At 30.2% G+C, this 27,319-nt stretch overlaps 1 protein-coding gene across 2 annotated transcripts in view; it reads left to right on the plus strand.

Annotated features, from left to right (window-relative positions):
* LOC107449299 (CD9 antigen) overlaps positions 1–22,939 on the plus strand; it is a 31,316-nt gene extending 8,377 nt beyond the window's left edge. The window contains exons 2-7 of one of the 2 annotated variants that reach the window (XM_043052125.2): positions 2,891–3,088; positions 7,531–7,611; positions 8,321–8,419; positions 11,937–12,033; positions 16,662–16,744; positions 21,424–22,939. In XM_043052125.2, the coding sequence (XP_042908059.1) occupies positions 2,891–3,088; positions 7,531–7,611; positions 8,321–8,419; positions 11,937–12,033; positions 16,662–16,744; positions 21,424–21,495 (630 nt within the window). In that variant the 3' untranslated portion in view covers positions 21,496–22,939. Of the gene's footprint in view, positions 1–2,890; positions 3,089–7,530; positions 7,612–8,320; positions 8,420–9,684; positions 9,784–11,936; positions 12,034–16,661; positions 16,745–21,423 lie in introns of both variants that reach the window. The other variant, XM_043052126.2, reaches the window with a different exon arrangement.
* The last annotated feature ends 4,380 nt before the right edge of the window (positions 22,940–27,319 follow it).

A 27,319-nucleotide genomic window follows, 5' to 3' on the forward strand; every position in this document is an offset into this window, starting at 1 on the left:
TAGGCATTCTATACAATGCCGGCGTTTTATACTTTGCCGGTAACATATGTATGTTACCGTGAATGATCGAAATCAAAGGAATGTCGACTTTCACCGGTGAATCAGTCAACAATCACATAGTCGCTTTGCTGAATGTCCGAAATATTTGTTATATCCGATTTGATATTAATTTACTGCTTGATATTATTATATTTATTCGATATTTTAATATATGCTGAGGATAGATGAGGAGAAATATCAGTGTTCGGATTACCGGTTAATAAATGAATACTGGGCAGTGGCACTTGACCTTAAAAAACATTGATGTAGGGCATACCGGGAAAATGTATATCGGGAAGTGGCACTCAATCTTTTTTTAAAAAAACCCATCAGTGTAGGGCATATCGGGCAACGACACTGAAGTAGACCTAGTATATATATTTCGGACATTCACCAAAGCGACTATGTGAGCATTCAACAAGCACCCATTTCGGTCACTCACAGTATAACAGATATTTCAATCTGTCTCGTGTTTCAGACAACTTGAAAGAAAGCAGATCGATTTGAAGGATGAGGTTTTTTTTATTAAGCTTAAATACAGCGGTTAACATTTGCAGAATATAAAGTAAGAAATTCTTGACCATTCACTTTCTAGTTATGATTATTAATAAATTTCGCATTATCCGAATGGACTGAATAAATCGGATTGAAGAAATACCTTTTTGGTTATCTGGTTAAAGAGGTTTGAGAGAAAGTTATTTGAAAAATTCTTGTCATGTTTGAATGTGTTCAAAGAGTATGGGAAGTGGTTGAATGTCTCGGGAAATGACATCGGACCAAAAATTTAAAAAAAAAAAAACGCTTGAATTATTTCAAATAATACTAAATTCATTTCACTCCTTCTCCACAGCAGATTCTGTTTCTAGGAAAAAAGAATGAAATGTTTCCCTATTTGATTTTGCATTTTTGTTCCACAGATGGCTTTGTTATCTCATAACGAAAATGAAATAAAAAATGCTTGAAATGTAGATATATTTCGAGAAGTCAGATCGAAAAAAACAGTCGTATCGGATGTTTTGAAGTATCGATTGACACCACCTCCGGAGGTAGGGTGACTCTCAGGTTGCCGTTCACAGGGGCTTGTGTCTAAAATTTTGAAATTCCCTTAATCCTTTCTTTCGAGGTGTTTAGGGAAGTTGGACCTGATCAACACCTACTCTAGGTGGTTATGGCCTGGTCGAGTTTCCCCATACTTTCCACGTATATTTTTTAGATTTTTTTACCTAATGCCTATTTCTCGAGAACATACTTTTTGGACACCACGTACGTTCAGTGGGCATGTTACTTTTTGGAATCGTACTATTTACCAAACAAAATTAACTTTCATACATTTGTTCTACTATGGAGCAACGTTGACCCACCTAATAGGGGGCCCCGATGGAGTAACTAACAAATTTGCCCTAATACAACTGAATTGACGAATGTCAATCTAGGTGGGCATTGGGGAAAAAAACATTTATTTCTACACTTTTGGTCACTTAAAAAAAATCCCAATTCTTTTTATTCACTAAAGTGATGTTATTACAGTTACAGTTAATATTATTTCAAGAAATTTCAAATTCATTTGAACATCAATTACAAAAGTATACGGTAAAGAAGTACTTTTCTCTTAGCAATCTCACGTATGTTAGTGCCAGTATATAAAGTTATTTTCCAAATTATAAGCAAAAAAAAAAAAAAAATTTAAACATCTCAAATGTTTGGAAATATTTGACTTAATTTTAATATTAACTTTGTTCTACCTCCATTTTTGATCGGAAAGAAACCACAACTACTCATGTCTGGAGAAACAGGGGCATTTCAGAGTCAACCCCAAAAAGATAGTTTTGCTTATGATAGTTTTGCAAATTTTTTAAAGGGATAAAACTACGAAATATTCGAGATTTTGTATGTCGGTTGTGATATACATAAAGCAAAATAAAAACAAACACCAGGAATAACTTTTGACCAATGATCGGATTTAGACCTACAATCTTCATTATTCGGGAGCTTAACCATAAATTGGCTAATTGGTTTGATTAGACACTATTTTATGTTAAGAAATCAGACACAAAAATGTACTTTCTGTGAATATACACACTTCTCCCCCCAACGGTTTTGGGTTTTTGATTTTCAAAATATGGGAAAGGGGGTCACGAAATTTGAAAAAAAAAAGTGGCTCAATTTATACTATTAATATTACTATTTACGTATTTATTGACAATGAAGTAGTATTTTAAAATTTTTTATTCTTTTTTTCAGGAACTAATCGACTTTTTAATTTTTGATATGTCGTTTAAAAATAGGTAGATTAAAATGGTGTAAAAATCTGTTTACCTTAACATTTATATATATATTTTTAAACAATCCTTATTAAATTATGATATAAATAATTACAAATAATAATTTTTTGCATGGGAATCAATCATAAACACTTTTTATTATTGTGTGCGAAAAGTTTTTGTTTAGCTTCATTAGTTTCGGAGACAAAAGAGTAAAATAAGGTGAGTGAAATAGAGAGGATCAACCTCTCTCTTTACGTAAAACGACGTTTGAAAAGTAGTTAAATGTAAATAATGTTTTTACAATTCTGTCATCAGATTTCATGGTTTTTCTCATAATTAAATTTTCAAAGTTTTGATAAACTAAATTCAACTTTTTTAGTGGAAAAGAATACTTAAATCTTATTCACTTTCTCTGTCAATCACAGTTATTTATATAATTAGGAAATTTGTCATTCCATGCACTCTCAAAATTGAAATACCACTAACATATTTTAATTTTGTTTAAGTATTGTTTGAAAAACAATTAAAAAATTGCTACGAATTTCAAATGAAATTGTAAACAACTGTGGGTACATATTCTGTTTTAGGTGATGGGTGGTGCCATTCTGGCAGTCGGTATCTGGATTCGATCGGACAGTGACTTCTGGGAGTATCACAGGGCGTTGGACATAGGTCAGTTCTACCAGGCCAGTTACGTGGCCATAGCATTGGGTGCTATCGTCCTCATCATCGGTTTCTTTGGTTGTTGTGGAGCAGCCATGAACAGTCCGTGCATGCTCTTCACTGTGAGTCTCTTTTTTGACATTTTTGCTTATTTTGTCTTCTCATAAATCAAGAATTTTTTTGCAATGAAATAATTTGAAAATAATGTCACATTTTTACTAGAACAATTTCATTGTTTTATTTTTGTAATATTATTGTGAAAATCAAAATAAGTTATTTAAATGACTGAATGAGTCGTTGTTATCGAAACATTTTTTGTTTGTTTCCTTTTTGTAAGTAAAAAATAAATAAACTAAGAAAAACAAAAAAGAAACATGTAAATTTAATAAATCCGTTTTAAAAAAATAATTTCTAATTGTTTTTTTTTTAATAAAGAATCAGGTAAGTCAAATAGATAATGCCAAAAATTAGTTTCAGCTTACTACCTTACTAATATCTTTATTGTTATGTGAATTGGATTTCAAACAAGTACCAGCAATAAGAGCAACGGCGGCTCAGGGGACAAAGCACTCGCCTTCCAAAGAGGTGACCCAAGTTCGAATCCCAGCGATGGCTGCTCGATACGAATTCTGCTTCCGACGCATACTGACCACAGTGCTGACCTAAAGTATCCTTAGTGGTGGAATCCTCTTGCTAACCGTAAGAGGCTTTGTCAGCTTTCTTTTTCATGTAAAGCAAATGTGGACTAAATCTATCAAAAAGTCTCCCACGAAGGATAGTTTATCCTAATGCTTCAACCTGAAGTTCCTTTGTCTTCTGGATTGGGTTTAAAATGACAGGTCTATGGAGTTGAACACTGGCAGTCGTAAACCCAAATAGGCCGGCTGTTCAATGGAGTGGGTTGAAATAAAAGTCCTTTTGAATTTCGAATGTTTTAGTGCGGAAAAGTTGCATAGTATAAACAAGAATTAAAACGGCCCGGCTTATATCTTATGTTAGCGCATCGTTCTTAAAAGGAATGAAAACTTAAAAAAAATTAAACCCTTTTCAATTTTTTTAAGGTGGCTAAAATTTCTGAAATAAACTTGCTTTAGTTTATTATGCTTCTTTGACAGGTTAAAGCACCGGAATACATTAAATTCTGATCAATAATTTCATTTTTTACTTTGGCAAAACGTTTTAGGAAAAAAAAAAACAGAAGTTTTTCACCCATTTTTCTTAATTTTCATCGTTTATTTCTTCGCTCGTTATGTTACTTCATTATCTACGGTTATGCTACCGAACTAACCTAGGTTTCCCCACGCGAAGGCATTGAGTTCCACCTACACTCTACCCAACTAACCACCCCATTTTTTTTTATCGATATGTTCGTACAAAGATTTTCCAATGATTTGGATTTCTTGGTTTACTACATTCCTAAGGTTCCTTTTTTTGTATCTAACAACCACCTGAAGTCTAGAGAAAAGAAACCCATCTAGAGTCTAAAAAATGTAAACACAACTGATCGAGACTTGCCTGGATATATTGAATCTCTAACTTAAAATATTCTTATGTGAAACCTCTGTCTCAAGTTTGACATTCACAGTCTGGGAGAGATTTTGATATTTCTCCTATGCATAATGTTTTGTAACTAATGTGTGATTTATTATAATAGTCGGGCAACATTAGGAAAGGATATATCACACAAGTAAGGATTTCCATTTGATGATTTCAAAGCAATGCGTAAGTGTGCCTCCGACAGTACAAAAGTACGACAGAGCAAAGACTGTATTTCGTACTATCGAAGATCAATTTTCGGATGACTTTGAAATCACGAACTGAAATTCTTGTGTGCTCCCCTAATGCTGCAAGACTTAAAATAACATTAAATCACCTCTCCATTCAGGTACCATGCGAGTTAGACAAATTCCTTGTCTCTCTCTCTGGCTATGTAAAAGTGTGTCAAACTTGTGACAGGGACGTCGATTAAAATAAGTGAACATGAAGCTAGACATACATGTATCCGAGCACAGCACTAAGATCTAGATCAGTTAATCCTCATTTCTCCGAACAATTAGACAGAAAAAAAAGGGAACCTTATCAATGAAGTTAGCCAAAGAATCCTACTCCATTGAAAATATTTGTTCATCATTGTAAATAGCATGTAAAGACCACTTCAAAAAACTGGATGGCTGGTTGGGGGGCAGTGTAGGTGGAAATCAATGTGCAACCCTCTTCACGGGAGAAAGAAGTATGAGAAACTAAAGTGTGTTTATTTCAGAAGATTTATCCAACCAAAAAAATTTGAAATTGGCTTGATTTTTTAAGTTTTTTTTTAATCAAGTTTAAGTACGACGCGGGAACGGAAAGTAGGAACCGATTAAAATTTTTTTATGCCTTTTATCAACTTTTCTGCACTAAAGCGTTACAAAATTTAAAAATTTAGTTTTTTCGATTCACTCTACTCTTCAGCACCGGTTACAAATTAAAATAAAAATGTTCACAGTTTTGAAAATATTTAGTTTGAAAGAGTAACAGCAAAAGTGCCCATAAACAGAGGCATTTCCATTTTTAAATAATTTATGGACTCCATCCTGTTGCTACGGCCCTTTCAGGGCCCTGGTCGCATTAAGACTTTGGACCATTCTTCTATTATGGTCGCCTTTTTCTTTGAAGTACTTTCGGGTTCTCCTTTCATCTAGTTCTAGATCTTGACTCTCATGGTTTTCTGTCTAACAATCTTTTGGCATTTTTTTGGACATTACCATTAGATTCTTATTATTCCTACGGTTGTTATAATGCCTTATATTTACTCTAGTTGTCTTCATTTGTTCTCCATGCAGTCCGTTGAAAATCTTCCTTTTTCATATTCCTCTAAAAGATCAGAGTTCATACCACACAATGGGTTGAATTATCACTTTATACACATGAATACATAGATAGACCTTAGCAATTTTTGTAATACCTGCTTCCAGTAGCCATTCTAATTTCTAGCTATTACCTAATCTCGTATTATTTTGAACAGATAGAGATCCATTGTATTTTTTTCCACTCTTTCATAGTCCTCACAGTTAAGATATTGATACATTTAATTTTATAAACGTCGTTCAACAGCAGACTCGAATGTTGGGTTTTCGACTACGCATGTTCAACTCTGTAGTTTTGTCATTTTGAACCCCATTCAGACGACAGGGGAGCTTCTGGATCAAGTAGTGGGAGAAATTTACCTTCGTGGAGGACTTTTTGACGGAACTGACCCGTATTTGCGTTACATGGAGAGGAAAATCACGAAAGCCTCCATCGCTTAGCCTGATGGCAAGGAGACTCTCACCCATGATCCGTCTACCAATGAGGATACTTTACGCCAGTGCAAGCCGGGTGTGGAATTTGAATCGACCCACCATCGCTGGCATTCGAATCTGGTTCACCTCTTATGAAGGAGAACGCTCTATCCCCCCGAACCACCACGGCTCATTTGAATATATTGGCATATTCCTTATTTCGTGTATTTGTCATATATTTTGTTTTTGAACCCTTAACGCGTCAGAAGAATTTCACTGCGTGACCCAGGCCGTGTGTTGCCACGACACCAACAATCGCAATCCCAATAAGTTGCGAGTCCAATGGTGCGAGTCAACCACGAGCACCACAACTTGCCTCCACTGACCTGTGAAACAATTTCTCCTGATCATTAACGCAGATCATTACAAAACACTCTGGAAGTGCGTTTTGGGTTTCTGCTCATCAGTACCAAATCATTTTTTCTATAATGCATGGGTTCATTCAATATTTTGGCCGCCACTTGAGATATAGAAGTGGCTGCTTGTTGATTTTGGTGTTATTGACCAACATTCCCCGATATTTTCCGTGCTTTGTTTTACATGGTAGTAAAAAAAATCTTTTCATAATTTAGACGTAAATATCGAGATGACGAGCTTTCATGTTTACTTGATGTATATGCATATCTAGTGTTCTAACTAAAAAAAAAAAAAGAAAAAAAAAAGAAATGCTATGGATCTGGGATGGAATTCCCAAGTTATTATTTAGAAGGGGACGCTATACCGCGGAAGAAATTTTTAAGTTCTTTTTCACCTCCATCGATATTTCAAAAATTTAAAAAAAAAAATTGTGTTCGGGCAACTCTAAAATAGACCATGAAGCATCAAAATGTTGTCAAACTATCGTTATGCACACAAATTATTGTAAGATAACTTCCCGCTGCCTAATCTTAAGTTATAACTTGTTTGCCTTTTCAGCATTTGAAACTTCATGGTTTACTTAAAGATTTCCTGATTTCTCTACACTTTTTGTAGTTTAAATGACTTATGCCATGAAGGTCCTCTCAACGGTTACCCTTTTCGGCAGGTGAACTAGATTCACCGTCAGATACTTTGATCATTGTTAAGTGTAGAGTAAATAACAAAAGGCGGTTCATTGGTTTTTTCTCGTATTAAAAATAACTCAGCAGTTGAATTTTTAAAATAGGAAAATAATTTTTAAATATTTTGAGCTATAATGCGAAATATAAGTTTGCTCAGTGAATGCAATCATTTTTCTAAAAACTATGTATTCTTCTTTTTTACAGTACATGGTAATGCTCGTATTCGTTCTCATTTTGGAACTTACTACAGCTGGTCTTGTATGGAAGCATGCTGATGGAGAAAAAGTGAGTCTCTTTTTAATTACAATTATGAAATAGTTGTTTTTTCTATTGAGTCATATAAGATAAAGAGATAAAGGAGATCCATAGTTTTTGAAGCATAGAGTATTAGAAAGCTTAAATTGTAAAAAAGTAAGCAACAAGAGCAAATCTGTAGGAATCTTTCTGAAATTTGAATTAGTTCTGTATAAAGGGTGTTTCGTAAAGAATAGCTTTGATATGTATTTTTAAAATTATAAAAAATAAAACTGCTTTTAGTTCAAAAATTTTTTGATGGTTGTCACTGTAAGTAGTTTATTTATTTATTTTTTTTGCCATTTTTCCCCACGGCATTTTGATGTGCAAGGATTTCGTTGAGGCACGTGAATGTTGAGACGTACAAATGGGCATTTCAAAAATATATTAATGTCATTCACTGAAAGATTTCGTTTGTTACTTTCAGCAACATCTGTTTTTGAACTGAGAAATATGTGTGTCACATGACAATGTCGCAATTACTTAAAACCGATTTCTCGTTGGAAGTTTTCAAAGTCTAATTTTGGATACGCTGCAGTAATAATTGTTACTTCCAAGATTTTTAGGTGCGTTATTTTATGCTTGTCGCAATAAACAAAAGGGAATTGATTTGTCATTAATTTCAAATAATTTCGTTTAGAATATTAATGCTGATATGTGCAAATCTGTACCATTCTTCATATGACTTGTTTCTTTACAGTTTCAGATATTCTTGACGGATTCCATCAAGGAACAAATAAATCGAGGCATTCATGAAAATCCAGATTCAGCCAGATTTGTGGATTTGCTACAGTTGCATGTAAGACATTTATAATACGTGGATTTTATTGATTCCCTTTTTCAAGTATAAAATACTAACGTGACCATTGCAGGCAGATGATGGGATCCGGTGGTTGAAAGAAGGGTTTTTTAAGCCTTCTAGTTGTTTTATTGAATAATACGATTTAAATTTGAGTTAATTTTTGAGATTAAAGTGTACTAGAGGANGTCTCTTTTTAATTACAATTATGAAATAGTTGTTTTTTCTATTGAGTCATATAAGATAAAGAGATAAAGGAGATCCATAGTTTTTGAAGCATAGAGTATTAGAAAGCTTAAATTGTAAAAAAGTAAGCAACAAGAGCAAATCTGTAGGAATCTTTCTGAAATTTGAATTAGTTCTGTATAAAGGGTGTTTCGTAAAGAATAGCTTTGATATGTATTTTTAAAATTATAAAAAATAAAAATTGAAACTGCTTTTAGTTCAAAAATTTTTTGATGGTTGTCACTGTAAGTAGTTTTTTTTGCCATTTTATCCCTCGGCATTTTGATGTGCAAGGATTCCGTTGAGGCACGTGAATGTTGAGACCTACAAATGGGCATTTCAAAAATATATTAATGTAACTGTCATTCACTGAAAGATTTCGAAAAATCGTTTATTACTTTCAGCAGCATCTGTTGGAGAAAAATTTTTAAACTGAGAACATATCTAGAAATATGTATGCCTTGTCACATGACAATGTCGCAATTACCTAAAACCGATTTCTCGTTGGAAGTTTTCAAAAACCTGGAGTGTAATTTTGGATACGCTGCAGTAATAATTAATTGTTAAATACACATCGCTTACTTCCAAGATCTTTAGGTGCGTTATTTTCTTATACTAAAACTAAACTCAGCGGTGCCACAGCCCATAGAGGGCCAAGGCCTACTGTGCCCATCTCAGTTTTCTTGACCTTTGGGCTCTGGGGTGCAGGAGCAGATGTTCTGGTTAGGTGGTCAGCCGAACGCGAAACCCCCAGTGTTTAGTTCCCAAGCATGCTTGGTACTCATTTATCGACCCACTGAAGGGATGAAAGGCTGAGTCAACCTTGCCCGGCCCGAGGATCAAACCAGGGATCTGTGGCACGACAGCGCGAAGCGCTACCGCTCAGCCACCTGGCGTCATTTTCTTATACTTGTAGCAATAAATTTGTACAAAACAGAATTGATTTGTCATTAATTTCAAATAATTTCGTTTAGAATATAAATGTTGATACGAATATGTGCAAATCTGTACCATTCTTCATATGACTTGTTTCTTTACAGTTTCAGATATTTTTGACGGATTCCATCAAGGAACAAATAAGTCGAGGCATTCATGAAAATCCAGATTCAGCCAGATTTGTGGATTTGCTACAGTTGCATGTAAGACATTTATAATACGTGGATTTTATTGAGTCCCTTTTCCTGCATAAAATACTAACGTGACCATTGCAGACAGATGATGAGATCCGGTGGTTGAATGAAGGGTTTTTTAAGCCTTCTAGTTGTTTTTATTAAATAATACGATATAAATTTGAGTTAATTTTTGAGATTAAAGTGTACTAGAGGAATTTGAAATGAGCCGAAATTGCTTAAACGTTTACTGCTCATAATCCTGTATAGTCCCTGTTCACCGCAACAAAATCAGTGCTAATATAAACATAGATCAGAGATTATTAACCCCTCAACGATCGGTAAATGTTCAAGAAAACGGTCATAAAAGTGCCTATTTTGCCAAATACACGTATCTAATTAGTGCTAGTATCTAGTTTAAAATAAACTAACTATTTGCAATTACCTTAAAAATATCCTGCTACTGCTATATGGTGTGTAAAATGCGAAATAAAATGTTTTCCGGGCAAAAGAAATGAATTAGTTTTATTCTTATTGGCGCATTACTACTGAGCACTCCAGCCCGTCAATATCACGGGAACGAGAAATAGCGAGCGAAAACTCACCCCGTCATTTTCACGGGAGCGAGAAGGAAGGGCTTAAAAGAGTTGGTATCGATTCTAGATGTCCGTGTAGATATACGTCTGTATTAGTGTCCCATGACGATTTTGTTTAAATTAAATGAATAAGAATTTCTTTTATATTTCTAAGTCAGGTCTAAGTGAAAGAAAGTGTTGCAGAAATCAGCAAAGACAACAGTGTTCACCCCGTAAATTTTTAATGATGTTTTTTTATTTTCATTTACTTTCTCGAATGAATTTGTATTTACATTAATCTGATCTACGTCTGCCTGGGAATTATAAAAATTTTTAGGAAAAATTTAAAATTTTGAAGGGACTAAAATATTGTATTTATTTATTAAAGAGGAGAAAAAAAGGAGATTTAGAAATGTAAATAATTGAATAATGAACGTTGAAGTTCCCTTAACAGAGGATAGTTAATTTTTTCCACACTTATTTTCATATTACAGATTTTATTCATAGCAGAGAAACAATTTTATGAGGAATTCTTTTTGACATAGAATAAATAAAATACAAGTTTTGAAGCTAATTTACCCGAAAGTGAAAAACCTATGACTTCCTTTTCCACTGATTGTTTTCAGTGCAATTCGAGGAGCATTTTTTGAACACTCGTGTATTCTGTGTTGGACAAAATTATCCTTAACGTTTAATATCGCATTCTCCTATGCTTTTTTCAGCTTTTGTCATAATTTAAGGGCAAAAACATTCGTTATTTCATTTTTATTTTCTTTTTCAATTTGTATATTTCAAATAAACTCCGAGACAGAGCTTTTTAATTTGTTACATTTTATTTTAAATAATGAACCAAATTACGTACTTTTTGAAAAAAAAGAAATAATTAAAAGCTAATCACGCGAACCACTTGAGATCAGTTTTACGGATCTTCTGTTGGAAATCACAGCGTTATAGGAATAGACTGTGCCAATTTGGTACACGATGTTATTTATAATAAATATATATGACAACGTCTCAAAGTGTTTTTAATAATTATATGATTCCCATAGTACTAAACACTTGGTAAAATGTTGCTTAAACTTAATCATAAATTTCTGACTGAATTGTTAAGTGTAAAATGTGGTCTATGCATTACTTAATTTGAGCCATTTCTTAAAACGCATTTCTAAATAAGTTGCTGTTTGTAAGTTGTTGTTGTTGTTCATTTACGTTGCACTAGAGCTGCACAATGGGTTATTGGCGACGGTCTGGGAAACATCCCTGAGGATGATCCGAAGACATGCCATCACAATTTTGATCCTTTGCAGAGGGGATGGCGCCCTTGCTTCGGTAGCCCGACGACCTGCACGCGAAGTCGAGCACTTTACGGTAAAACAGTTTAACGAGGACCAATACCGCACACCTTCGGTCCCTAAGCAGACTGATCCAAGTGGTCACCCACCCACACACTGACAGCAGCCAGTGATGCTTGACTTCGGTGATCTGCTGGGAACCGTGTCTTAACGATCAGTCCACTGCGGGACGCTGTTTGTAAGGGACAGATATTTCAATGCTTTGAGTGCAATAGTTCCAAAATGAAATGTTCATGATTTGTTTTTCTCCTTTCAGTTGGAGTGTTGTGGAGGTTATGATATGCATGATTATCACATGGATGACATACCACAATCCTGTAGCAGTGACAGGACAAATAATGTTTTTATTCACGGTAAGGCTCAATTACAGAATGCTCCTTTAAAAACATTTTAGTTGAAAATTACCCACGAGTGGCTGCTATTATCTAAATTATCTGCGAATCACCAAATTGCAGCTGATTCGAATAAGTTGTTTTTATTGAAATAGATTTAAATTGTAATGATTAATTGTTTCTTAAATTTCAGTTAGTTTTGTTTCGCAGTGATGCTATGTCATATGCAGTTAAAAATTCCTTCTAAAGCCTATGAGATTCTTACGCATTCATTATTAAGGTCATCAGATTTTTCAATGAAAGAATCCGATGAATTCCGAAATTCTTTTTTTGTAGTGTCTTAAAATTTACCACAATTAAAAGTCTTTATAGCAATTAGCAACATATACAATATAATTATACGAACGATGTAATAAGTATATTGATTGACTTAAAAGAATTCATGAATAAGGAATAATAATTTTTTTATTGACATTGGTAAAAGAAAAATAGTGATAGATGAGTGAACTTTTCTTCGAATTTTTTGAAGCATTTGATTTAAATCACGTGACTCGCAATTCAATCTTTTAAGCCATGTTATTCGAATCAGTGACTCAAAGGACTAGATTCGAAATGAATTTCAAATCACTTGATTCGAACCACCAAAGGGAACTGATTCTATTGATTCGAATCACTTAGATGATTCGTTTTGCCCAACTCTATGGAACAGTAACGTTAACAGCAGCGAATTTTGGATTCTCTCTTGTGCTCTTCCAATGTTCATTGTTCAAGCCTAAACAGCAACCTGTATTATGAACTCACATTCTTAATTTTAGAATGAAGCCGATATTTTCTCTATTCTCAGTTACATTTTAATACCATAGGACCATTTTTTAGGATGCCATTATAATATAAAATTATTTAAATGCAAATTTACATCATGATTTTGGTATAGTTACTTTTTCTTATAATATCCAGAAGGTATATGAAGGGAATATCTACTTAGCAATCTAATAATGTTTTAATTAGTTTAAAAAATAAATGTAATGTTATCAAAAGAATTTTCGTATATTCAAGAAGGACTGTACAATTGTAGAATTACAAAAAAAAAAAAAAAAANGTACAATTGTAGAATTAAAAAAAAAAAACACTTCATATTTTTACTAACAATAATGGCATATATTACGATAAACGTATAAAATATATGAATAGATTGTTCTTTAAAATCCTAATGACAGATTTAAAAAAAAATCTGCTCAGGACTTAAATGAAGCATTCGCATGTAGATATCTGGATCAATAAGCAATATTAAAACAAATTTATAAGACGATTTTAAGATTCTTATACAGCTCTTAGTACGAATTGTAATTTGACTGAAAATTATTAAAACAATTATTTCTAAATTTTCACGAATGAAACTTAAACCTTAGGAATGAAATTACAAAAATTGAACACTGGAAATAAAAAACCATTTTCGAATTAAAATTGAGTAGTACTGTATTAAACTTAGATAATTAAAAAATTGCCTTAATGAATTTCCTTCTCCTCTTACTGTGGCATATTATTTTTTTTCATGAAATTTGAGAAAAAAACAACAACTTAATTTTAATAAAAGTACCAAGTTGCACATTCTTTTAGCGTATAATGAATTATTAGTTTTTTCTGTTCATGTCATCGTAACGTGCTGTTTTTTGTAAAAGTTTCCAATTTTTTCAACAAAATTTTATTTTCCTGTAGCCCTTAGTTCTATTTGATTCGCTTACTTTATTTAAAAGAAGGGAAATTTTGACATCTGGTTTCAATTGCTTTTTTGAAAGGAAGGGCGGAGACTTGACGATTCACCTCACAAAATAATCTTCTTTGTCAAAACGTTCGAAGCATATCTATGATATTAAATACGTTTTCTTTTTTTTTTTGTCGTTTCACATTTTTGTACCCAATTAAGATTGCTTTTTTTTGTGGAAAACAATGATGCCCATTAACTTCCTTTCTTTTGGGTTGAGCTAGTTTTTACAGGTTACAACACCACATATCTTGAAGGACATAGTTACATATCTTGGTTAGCCATAAGTAAAACTTTCATCTTATTTTAAATTATTCTAGAAATCACGAACCTATTCAGTCACGAAAGTTTCTAAAATACATTTATATTAAAAAATTAAATACATTTAAGACAGATAAGAGCAGGGTCTGACTTAGCCTGATTGGGGCCCGGGGCAAAAACTTCTTTGGGGCTACCCTCTGCTTCAATATTTCAGTAATGAAGAACCTAACTTTGTCAACCCATCAGAAACCTGTATTTTTGTAAGCATAACACATTTTGCGAAATATAAAAATGCAGGTTTTTGATTGGCCAAATTTGTCCATCATGGTTGTGAAATTTAAGTTGAATTCCGTCCTGGAAAGCCATGGATTTACGAAATATAGATTGTGTTCATACGATAGATTAATGAAGAAGCTAAAATAAAACTGATTGATTTTACACTGTACTGATATTTTGCTTAAAAGAAACGTTCATTACAGAACGAGATGTAAAATAAACTCTCTATTCGGTTTGGGGGCCCCCTTAGATGTGGGGGCTCTGGGTGACTGTCCCGTTTGCCCCTGCCTTAGTCAGGCTCTGGATAAGAGTACACTTGAAACTCAAAAACATTTGAAAGGTATCAAAATGAAAAGAAAACTAACCTTGCAATGAAAGTGTAACAGTGCAAGAATAACAGTGCTTAGACTAACTCCTCCTTTATGAGAAAATCACAATAGCATGTTTTTATAATTTAAATTATTTCAAATAGATTGTAGTTTTAATACTAAAAAAAATCTTGAAATGTATCACTCTGAAAGAATGTATGGATATAAATTTAGTTAATAATGAATTGAAATCAAAAATAATGTTTAACTTTAATAAATCTTATCAGAATTGTATTTAATGTAAAATTAATTCAATACAAGAATTAATCTATTTAAATATATTTTATAAAAGCACAAACTACTTAAGACAATTTAATCCATTCAGACAAAGCTTTGTAGTTTTACTTTAAATAAAATGTATTCTTTGGTTTTCAGTTTCTTCTTTTGTCTTCCTGAAAGATATTAATTTCCTCTAAAAAAACTTACTTTTTGTTAAGATGAGTAAGAGTATAGTTCTAATATTTACATTGAGATTATGAAGGTAAACTATTTTTTTTATTTTAATATTAGAATTTATACTATTAGAACTTCGACTGAAGTTCAATAAACGCTTTTCAAATTTTTTAAAAAAGCTTTAAATTAAATGAATTTGAATAGTAATTTGTATACGAACAAATTGCAAAATAAAATATAAATCTGAGTTTTCAAAACCATTTGCTGAAAATACGAATTACAACAAAAGATATGATACCTTCTATTGAGTTTGTGCCGTCATACATTCGGCTCTCCAAATAAGGTTAAAAGAAAAACTTAATTGCTCTTGATAAGCATTAAATATTCGCTACTTATGCAACATACTTCTCTATTTAACAGCTTATGTCATCAGATTATTTTAAATAATAAATTTACGGAAGAAAAAAAACTATAATCGTAGCGTATGTTGCATGATTTGGACAATCCAATCTATTACGTGTAAGTAAATAACATTTTGCTGCAGAAATTTTTCATAAAAAAACATAACTTAGGAAATGCTGTCACTTACTAAAAGCTTTTTGTGTAGATAATTATTCTCGTAGCAATATTTTATGCAACAATAAATTGTCGGTGATTCTGACAATAAAATACGGTGGTATGTTTCTGTTCCAGGAAAATCTATTAACGTAAAAACAATTCCAATTTTTTCAAACCATCGCCGTCATAGGTGCATTTCTCGTACACTTAATTTTATTTCAAGAAATCATCCTGGTAAAAATTGGTGTCAAGTTGACCACCGGTTTAATTTGATCTAGTTATCAAGAATCGAATTAATCCTTTATAATGCAAGGAAGTTACCTTTGGTTTGTTAATCACTAAAATATAGAAAATTAGTTGTGTTGTTGAATGTTATTGGCTGAGTGTAGTTGAATGAAGAAATTTTTTTTCTTCTTCAGAAAATGTTCTATTCTGTAATTATATTTAAATTTCGTTGAATTTTTGAAATAGTACAAAAAGCTCTTTTTCAGTTGACTATTAGGGAAAACGTTTGGAATTTTTTTTTTGTGAGTGTGACAAATAGGCTTGTAAGTATAACAAAACAAATTATAAAATATTGAAATGTTAAGTTAATGTTAAGTTTTCTAAATATATGTATGTTCTTGTGTATTGATATTTTAAGAAATTATTGATATTTTAAGAAATTATTATTGTTTTAATCCCGCCTTCTTTAATAGTAGTTTGGCAGATTTTAAAATCGCTATTGTTACTTTAAGCAGATGTAATTTTTCGGCACCTAGCATGCGTGCAGTTTTAATTTCATTTTTGACACGTCTTCTGAAATATTAATGGAGGTGGTCACGGGAATGACACTTTTATCTACTCTTTTACCTTAAAATTCCTTCTCTAAATTTATGAAGACTTCACCCACTTTAGTAAATCGTAATGTTCGAGAATGCAATTGAACTGAATTTTTTTTTAATTCTGAAGAAATTTTACAACATGAACTATTGTTATAGTAATAAAATTTTATATGTTATAATAATAAAATTTTTATTTTATTTTTTCAGGTTGTGGTGAAAACATACGACGTTATTTGGAACAAAAAGCAGGTGCACTAGGAGGTATTGCGTTAGGTTCTGTTTTAATACAGGTAAAGTAAGCATTCTATAGAAAAATTATGTTATTTGAAATGTTTCGAACTATTTTTGGCACTTGATCATTTCGCAGGCACAGGCAATAAAGCCGACATTGCAAAGTCTCCGGATGGCGATTTTTCAATCCAGCGGCGTTTCACTCTCTTATTTGGCAATTTTTTTTTTCTTTCTTTCTAAGAGTCGGGGTGATTCTTAGCTTCACCGCCGCGAGGTTCTTAAAAGAGAAACATTTTTTTTTTTAGTCTTGCTCTTCAAAATAACAAAAAGAGTCATGATTTTTGATTTATTGTTGTCAGTTGTATGTTTTAAATCGACGTTTTTTTTTTGTATTCGATAGTACATTTACCATGGCTTATAAATAACTATATAAAACATAACAATAAAGTTTATTTAGGGTCTTCAAAGATATATAATATAATTAATTCATAAATTAAATTCGGAGAATAAAAATGTTTCTAGAGATTAGCTTACTTATTAATGAATAATAATTAAAAAAAAGAAGAAAAAAACAATGTTCTGCTTTAATTCAAAAGCTAAGCTATTGATGCAAAGAAATGTTAAGCTCTTCTCAGTTTTGTTACAGACACAGTCAGGTATTCAATACATATATGTATATTATTTTAAAATTGAAGAAACTAAAAAACTATTTAATTATTTTAAAACTAGTTTTGTAAGAGAAAATGAGTTCGTTCTTACATCTGTAACATGAATTGTATGAGAAGATTTATTATAAAAAAATATTTATTTTGAAAAATTATAAAAATCACTGTTTTTTAATCGTAAGATTTTTTATTGCTGAATATTCCAAACTGTGATCGATTTACAAAATATCCTGAGGCAACTTTATGATTTTCTTAGTACTGTAATAATTACAATTGACGCTGTATTTTTTTTTTTTGTTTTAAATTAACGCATAATTTGAAAGGAATAATGGAGCAACTTTATAAGAATAGTTCTTATTTAATTGTAAAATAGAAACGAAATATTCAATAAGAAAAAAACGTAGAATTATTTTAATTAACTTTCACCAATCCAGTCTCTAAATTGCTCCGATTAATTGAATTTTGCATTTGTTAGTAATAGAACACTACATAGTTAATTGTTGTTTTTAATTTCCTAGTATAAAATATTTTAGCTACAGAGTTTCATGGAAAAAATTCCTTGAATGCAGACATGAAAAATCTAATTTTATTTATTAAGAAAGATAAATTTGCGTGATAGGTAATTATAGCAGTAATTTTCTATGTGATTTATTGATGTTAAAAATATCGTAAATTATCTTAAGGTACACAGGCTAGCTAATAAGATATCAGTTCCAGAAATTATCAGCTAATATTGTAAAATTATCAGTTATTGTATTATTGTAAAATTATCAGTACAACTAAATTCTTGTAATTCGAAAAAATTACTGTATTAAACACCAGTTAGCTTCGATAGCTTTAGGTGAAAAATGCCCCACAAAATATTTTTTCTTAAACCTTAGAAACTAAGAAGAGGAAATTAAAAGTAATACTGACCAACATGGTCAAGAAGAAACAGTATTCTCCGATCAAAATTTTGATGAGAATAATTTTATTTTGATCGAAGAAATGGCATCAGAGTACGATGTGCAAAATATTAAAGAAGAGCTGAATAGAATATCACAACTAATTGACACGAATTCGACAAAGAACGCAGATAAAATATTTTTGAAAAAAAATCGAAGTTTTAAATGATTTAACAAACATATTACATTCAAAACCAAGTTTTCGAAAGAAATAAAAATATTTCAACCAGCATCAATCAAAAGACTAAAAAAAAAAAAAAAATGCTCTTGTTCTGTTGNGGAACAAAAAGCAGGTGCACTAGGAGGTATTGCGTTAGGTTCTGTTTTAATACAGGTAAAGTAAGCATTCTATAGAAAAATTATGTTATTTGAAATGTTTCGAACTATTTTTGGCACTTGATCATTTCGCAGGCACAGGCAATAAAGCCGACATTGCAAAGTCTCCGGATGGCGATTTTTCAATCCAGCGGCGTTTCACTCTCTTATTTGGCAATTTTTTTTTTCTTTCTTTCTAAGAGTCGGGGTGATTCTTAGCTTCACCGCCGCGAGGTTCTTAAAAGAGAAACATTTTTTTTTTTAGTCTTGCTCTTCAAAATAACAAAAAGAGTCATGATTTTTGATTTATTGTTGTCAGTTGTATGTTTTAAATCGACGTTTTTTTTTTGTATTCGATAGTACATTTACCATGGCTTATAAATAACTATATAAAACATAACAATAAAGTTTATTTAGGGTCTTCAAAGATATATAATATAATTAATTCATAAATTAAATTCGGAGAATAAAAATGTTTCGAGAGATTAGCTTACTTATTAATGAATAATAATTGAAAAAAGGAAAAGAAAAAAAAACAATTTTCTACTTCAATTAAAAAGCTAAGCTATTGATGCAAAGAAATGTTAAGCTCTTCTCAGTTTTGTTACAGACACAGTCAGGTATTCAATACATATATGTAAATTATTTTGAAATTGACGAAACTAAAAAACTATTGAATTATTTTAAAACTAGTTTTGTAAGAGAAAATGCGTTCGTTCTTACATCTGTAACATGAATTGTATCAGAAGATTTATTAAAAATTATAAAAATCACTGTTTTTTAATCGTAAGATTTTTTTATTGCTGAATATTCCTTTGAAACTGTGATCGATTTACAAAATATTCTAAGGCAACTTTATGATTTTCTTAGTACTATAATAATGACGCTGTACTTTTTTTTAAAAATTAACGCATAATTTGAAAGGAATAATGGAGCAACTTTATAAAAATAGTTCTTATTTAATTGTAAAATAGAAACGGAATATTCAATAAGAAAAAAAAGTAGAATTATTTTAATTAATTTCCATCAATCCAGTATAAATATGATAAGCTCCTCCAAATAAAATTGTAGATCAAATTAGTCTCTAAATTGTTCCAATTAATTGAATTTTGCATCTGTTAGTAATATAACACTACATAGTTAATTATTGTTTTTAATTTCCTTGTATGAAATATTTTAGCTAGAGAGTTTCATGAAAAAAATTTCTTGAATGCAGACATGAAAAATCTAATTTTATTTATTAAGAAGGATAAATTTGCGTGATAGGTAATTACAGCAGTAATTTTCTATGTGATTGATTGATGTTACAAATATCGTAAATTATCTACAGGCTAGCTAATGAGATATCAGTTCCAGAAATTATCAGTTAATATTGTCGAATCAACTAAATTCTTGTAATTCGAAAAAATTACTATATTAAACACCAGTTAGCTTCGATAGCTTTAGGTGAAAAATGTGCCACAAAATATTTTTTCTTAAACTTTAGAAACTAAGAAGAGTAAATTAAAAGCAATACTGACCAACATGGTCAAGAAGAAACAGTATTCTCCGACCAAAATTTTGATGAGAATAATTTTATTTTGATAGAAGAAATGGCATCAGACGACGATGTGCAAAATATTAAAGAAGAGATGAATAGAATATCACAACTAATTGACACGAATTCGACAAAGAACGCAGACAAAATATTTTTGAAAAAAAAATCGAAGTTTTAAATGATTTAACAAACATATCGCTGGTTCAAAACTAAAACGACACATCTGCCAACGTGTAATGCTTGCAGATGCGTCGTTTTAGTTTTGAAGCAGCGATATTACATTCAAAACCAAGTTTTCGAAAGAAATGAAAATATTTCAACCAGCATCAATCAAAAGACTAAAAAAAAAATGCTCTTGCAAAAAAAAAAAAAAAAGTTTCAGTGGATAGGTTACCTACCAAAAGGATATAAAAAACGATATTAAAGGAGAAAATATGTTACAGATAATATGGAAGTCAACATGCCAAACGCAAAATCACACAGCTCAAATCATTAAATAATTAAATAAAAGTAACGAATAAATAAATGAAACAAAAATTGCAACGCTGCTAAATCAAAACTTAAAAAAATTACAATAAATGAAGTATTACAACGTTAAAATATCTATAATATTAAATCAATTTAAAATATATTAAATTATATTTAAAATATATTATAAACTTATAATAAAATTAATAAATTAAAAGGAAATATTTTTTCAGTGAAAATAGTTTATTCAAATAAATTACTATTTGTAACAGGGTGGTGGAAAGGATATATTTAAAATAGACTCTATTTATAAAAAATTTATAAATTTTTTCGTGTTTGTTAGTTCATTAGCAGCTCTGATGTTTTTTAGTTTTGCACAACTACTATTTTATGCTAACTTTTACATTAGTTTTTTTTAAATAGCTAGTTTTAATTATTATAGTTTAATTAATTTTGTTTTGATTATCATTGTCTCATACGTCAAAAACATACCTTATTATTCTTATTTAAAAATTACAAAAAATATTCTTATTAGAAATATTATATAGATATTTTTAATTGAAGTCCTTAGTGCGAAAGATCTATTTACCGTAGTAAAATTCTTAGCGGATAGTTTCTCGATTCAGTCATCCCTGTGACTTCAACCTTTCCTTTTTGAATTAGAATGTAATTTTTATTTTGCGTTATTATTTTTGTGTTCTAATCTTATTCCTTCTAAGGTATAATGTAGTTTTCAAGTGTTTTAATGTGAGTTCTTGTGTTTTAAAGCTGTTCTTCTGGAGTTTTACTGTTATACTTTTCCCCTGTAGGTTCTGTGTCTGATATTTTCTGGATGTTTGTTCTGTATCATGAGGGAAGACGAAAGAGAATACACATACTAAAGAGACTCATTCAACTTTTTTCTCTCATTAGATTATATGTTCATAAACATCAACTATTTCAACTGAAGTGTTTTCAACTTTAGGTTCGAAGAACTTTTGAAGAATCCTTTTCAAAATGGATGCATTCATGCGACTTGATTTAACATAATGTTCACTTAAAAAAAAAAGTTGCTTAGTACACAGTAGATTGGGTCGTCCTCTTGTTAAGAAGTAAATGCAATTACATTTTATGCACGGAAAGTAAGCTCAACAGACACAAAACTAATCGTTTGTAATTATTTAAGATTCAAAATCGTTTTGGCATATCTTATTTCACTAAAAACTAATTTTCAAATCTAAAGTACAGGTTTACTAAAGCACTGTTTTGTTACAAATAACTCATTTTCGAAGCCGTTTTTACCGTCACTTTTAAAAATTATTAACTTTGGGTGTTCTGAAAAGGCAGCTCTTTGTGTGTATTTTGAGAATTCTTATCAAAAGAGTAAACAAAAATGTATACACATGGAGTGGCGCAAATTAATATTTAACCCAGGAAAAACTAACTACTCAATCAAAAGTTGACAAACCCCACTGAACAGGAAGGAAGATGCAATAAACAATAAATAACAAGACATTTCGGAAAGAAACAGAGAGGAGTTGAAGGAAGATTTTTAAAAGCACATTCAAGTTTCACCCTCTAATTTAATTTGTTTTGATGTTAACTATATTTGGATTTTGCTACTTAAATGTTTTTTTCCATGATTGCATTTTTATTCTTTTAGTTGCGTTTTTATTCTTTTATTTGTGACTCACGTGTCCAAGTGATTTTATTTTCATTTTTGATATAGATTCTTATTACGCATATTAAGAGAGGTCTTTACGAAACACCTTGTGGAAAATGTTAAGTTGTCTGTGCCTACTAAAGTAAGAGTATGACTAAGCAAAAATGACACTTTTAGAGTACTACATTCCATAATTTTAACTATAAACAAGTTGATGTTAAATTGTGTCATGAGTTTCTTATTTTAATTTTATTTTTGCTTGTATTTCACTATTTGTTTTGAAATATTATTGTTTGTTTAGTTAGTATTGTACTGTTCATAACTATTATATTTAAAAACATTCTTTTTCAGCTAAGATACTTGTAGCTTTATAAAAAATATTGAATGCAAATATTTTATCACGATACGAAATTTAGAAAATAATACTTCAAAAGCATATCACGTTTTTAATATTGATAACTTAGTTTTCATTTTAAATGCTTTATCAGATTTTTGTTTTAGATTAATTTCATTTCTTCTAAATGTTGTTTGAAAATTTTTGCTTTTCTAATTCCTTGTGTGTAGAACTATTTAAACTTTGCAGATAATTATACATTTGCATTTAATGTCTTATATTTCATTGAACTGATGCATCACATTTGTTATTTTATGAATGGTGAATAAAAAATTCTTTTGTATATATACATAGCCTTTATTTTTCTCTTTCTTACGTAGTATATTACAAACACAGATCTGAAAAACCAAGTGAAATTGAGATCTGTGTGAAATTTTGAAAACATTTATTTACTCTTTACAAATATTTAATGAGGTACAAGATATTCGAGATTTCAGCTTACAGCACGGAATCAGTTTATTAAATTTTGATCTCAATGATCAGTTTTTCATTCACTCACACTTAATGATTCACAGGGGTGACCTCAAATATAGCGATTATTTAGTGCAAACGAAATTTTTTTTCTAGGAAGTGAGACACAAAAATTTATTTTTTCTGAAAAAATATGTCTTTTTATTCCTGATGGACTTAGATTAATGACTTTAAAAATATGAAGCGAAGCTGGAAAATATTATGGTCAGAAAAGCGGTTGAAAGTTTGAACCCCTTAATGCTAATTTCACTTTTGAGTATTTTGCTACATCTTGAGAATTTTTTAAGGTAATTTAAATTTTTTTGTTGCTTTTAATTATAAAAATCATTTGTCCAGAAATAATTTCATAAGTATTCAATTACTTACCCAAAGCTAATTTTAAATATATATATAAAAAAACCCAAAAAACACACGAGAATAATTTTATATTAATATTAATCTCCAATGAATTACTTTTGATCTTTTAAATTATATTTTTAACGTGCTTCATGATACATTTCGAGAGAGAAGCGGCCTGACAACTCATTTCTTTCCCATGATTATTCTACTAACGCCAAAATATTATTTCAGAAAGCATTTAAAGAAAATTGATTTTTTAAATTTTTTTTTTTGTTTCAGTGTGTAGCTTATTATAAAAANTTTCTACATCTCGAGAATTTTTTAAGGGAATTGAAATTTTTTTTGCTTTTAATTATAAAAATCATTTGTCCAGAAATAATTTCATAAGTATTCAATTACTTACCCAAAGCTAATTTTAAATATATATATATAAAACCCCCAAAAAACACGAGAATAATTTTATATTAATATTAATCTCCAATGAATTACTTTTGATCTTTTAAATTATATTTTTAACGTGCTTCATGATACATTTTGAGACAGAAGTGGCCTGACAACTCATTCTTTCCCATGATTATTCTATTAACGCCAAAATATTATTTCAGAAAGCATTTAAAGAAAATTGATTTTTAAATTTTTTTTTTGTTTCAATGTGCAGCTTATTATAAAAATAAATATAATCTCAATTTTAATTGCTTTTGACTCATACGTTAATGTTTCAGTTCCATGAGCAGTAGACAAGGTAAGTACGCACAATTATTATTCATGAAAGATAAACAATAAAATAAATAAATAAATAAAAATAATAAATAAATAAAATAATGAATAGATAAATAGATAAGTAAAATAATGAATAGATAAATAAATAAATAAAGTAATGAATAGATAAATAAATAAATAAAAATACCAAACAAAGAAATAAGTAAAAATGCAAAACAAAAAAATAAATAATAAAAAGAAGAAATGAAATAAAATACAATTTTATAAATAATTGTTTGAATTTGGCTGATAATGTTATCATTTTCTTGAAATAAATATCTATGTTTGCAATAAATGTAGAACAATTGAGATAGTTTTGTTAGGATATCTCTACAATGGGCTGTTATTGAGAATGGAACCCGAAAGGAATTGTGAGGCAGGCCATTTCAATGTACATTTTATTACAAAAGGTATCTGATCCGAAAAATAAGGAAATAAAATGATTGCAATAATCACTTGAATAATATAAACGAAAGGCAAAAATTGAATGATTGGATGTAAGCAGATAATGGGGACTTTCCCCTAAAATGCTCCCACAATGAAATAGAATAAACAAAAAATTTTAAAGTTTAACTTAAAAATAAATTAAAAACTTAAATTTACTAGAAAAGGTATATTAATTTTACTCTTCGACTTGTGTTCTAACATATTTTAAATACAAACATGTATAATGAGCTGAAAAAGAAAAGAATGTTTAAAGTATAACTGGGTGATTCTTTGGAAACATGACAATTCGGAAGAAAAAATAAAATTTCTTCATATTTAAAGTCTTAAAAATTATAAATTTTTTTTCGTATATTTATTTAGTTACATTCATTAATATCTTAGAGACAGCAGTGTAGTTCATTGACATTTGCTCAAAAGAAAAAAAAAATAGAAATTGAATGACAGGAAAATGACTAGAAGGCCAGGAAAGTGACATATCAGCTTAGAAGTTAAGAAAACAGTCATTTTAAGCTAATAGTATGTAACTCAACTTAAGAAACTCAAAAAAGACAAAGTTGGGAAGTTAATTTTAACTTTTTATGTAAATAAATTCCAAAGATAATTATTGTGAACAATTTTAGCGAATTAGTTAAGTATAATGAAAGTGAGAAAGTAACACACCCAATGAGATAGTTTTTAATTTTACTACACTTTAATTTGCAAAGAAACAGTTAAAACGAAGAAAAAAAAAATTATAAAATTTCATTAATCTAGAAGTTTTCAGAGGAAGCAAAATGCCTGGAAGATATTGGGTAAGGAGCAGAAAATTTTGAATTTGTGTTGTTCTAAGAAATTTTTACACAGTCCTTTTTCCCGGGTCACTTAAAGTGATTAGCAGTCTCTTTGCCAGCACGAATAATTAATTTAACTTTAATATCTTTATGAACGACTTCAAAAACTTTTCCTACAACAAAAGTGATAATCTTAGGAATTTTTTAATTAATTTTATAAAAATTTTCATTAAAATTAATTTTGTAAAAATTTACATTAAAACTAATTTTGTAATAATTTACATCGGAAATTTTTTTATTATATTATTTAAATTTAAAATATTTCAAATCATTTTATTTTACAACTTTATTACATTCCTTAATTTATACACCCAAGCAGCGTTTAAAGACTATGGCAGAATTAAATTGTACAGTGATGTTCTTACTTAATCCTTTATATTTTTAACTATCTGTGTTTTGAAAAAAAATAACCTAACGCCTTTGCGTTAGATGGATCATGATTTGTTTAAATTTAATTCTTTTATCTACTGTAGAAAGAATCAAAAATATCTTTGTTGTTGATTTGTACAGAATAAGATTGTGTGTAATAATCAATCATTAAGTAAATAAATAACTTTAATTACATACGAGCATATTACAATCTTTCATAAACTGGGTATTAGGTTAATATTTGCTTTCCCTCGATACATTGTAGTGTTTAAAATTTTCTCTTATAACTGTGTTAATGTCCTGGAATATATAAGGCAGAATAATGACAATTTTACCATTTTACAGCATTTAACATTACTTTAATTTAACATTTTGGCCTAAGACGTTTACTTTTCGCAGAAAACATCAGGATTTTTTTAAATAACTGAAGTAAATGTAAATAGTTTATGTTATTAATGATTTCAAGAGGACAGGAAAATGACAACATAAAAACCTACTCACCTTGTAAAATTTTTTGAAATGCATTTTGATTCAGAAAGTTGCTTCCTTATTCCTGCAATTAGACATGTTCTGGTAGGATGGTATTCTAATCAATCTCTTAACCTAAGATATTGATTGCTGGAGCTATCTATTTTCTTTATAAATTACTTAAAAAAAGTGGCCAGGAAAATGACTTATTTTCATGTGACAAACAAATTATCGACGGAAAAAATTATTTTCAGCGAAGTTTTTGGAATTAATACCCTCTGCATATACTCCAGAAATGCTTACAACGGTTGAGATAAAAAAAATTAGATATTGAAATATGTATGGGAAGTTTTGAAGCTAGTTGTTATTGCAAATATTGTTTGTGACATATCAGGAAAATGACATTTTGATATTCAATTAAATTTTTTAACTATACAAAACAGCCAATGCTAGTGCAAAGTCATTTTAAAATGCTAACAGCAAATGCTATTTATAAATGTTTTTTTAAAAAAAAGTTCTCTTAGTAGTATAGTATTATACCTTAGAGCAAGAGACTGTGAATTGTCATATTTCGTGAGAATCTATCTCTTAACTTTAGCTGAAATTAAATTTCTTATTTCGGAACCCATAATCGCATTGGACAACTAATGCAATTATTAAGAGACTTCACCGGACAAAAAATTAGTCACCCTAGTGCGCAAGCACCGATGAATCGTTAAGTTTCGTTAGATGACGCAATGGTCAAGTGATGTGCTCAACTGCGTGCACACTGCTTCAACGTGATCAAGGGTAAGTACACTCTAAAAACTGTACCTCTGATTTCAGAGGCACATTTGAATCATTTGTGCCTCTGAATTTTAAGGGCACAACGTACCTTTAAAAATGAAAGGTACAATGTACCTCTGATTTCAGAGGCACATTTGGATCGTTTGTGCCTCTGAATTTTAAGGGCACAACGTACCTTTAAAAATGAAAGGCACAATGTA

Source organism: Parasteatoda tepidariorum, chromosome 3 (genome assembly GCF_043381705.1).
Source record: "Parasteatoda tepidariorum isolate YZ-2023 chromosome 3, CAS_Ptep_4.0, whole genome shotgun sequence".
NCBI classification, from domain to species: domain Eukaryota; kingdom Metazoa; phylum Arthropoda; class Arachnida; order Araneae; family Theridiidae; genus Parasteatoda; species Parasteatoda tepidariorum.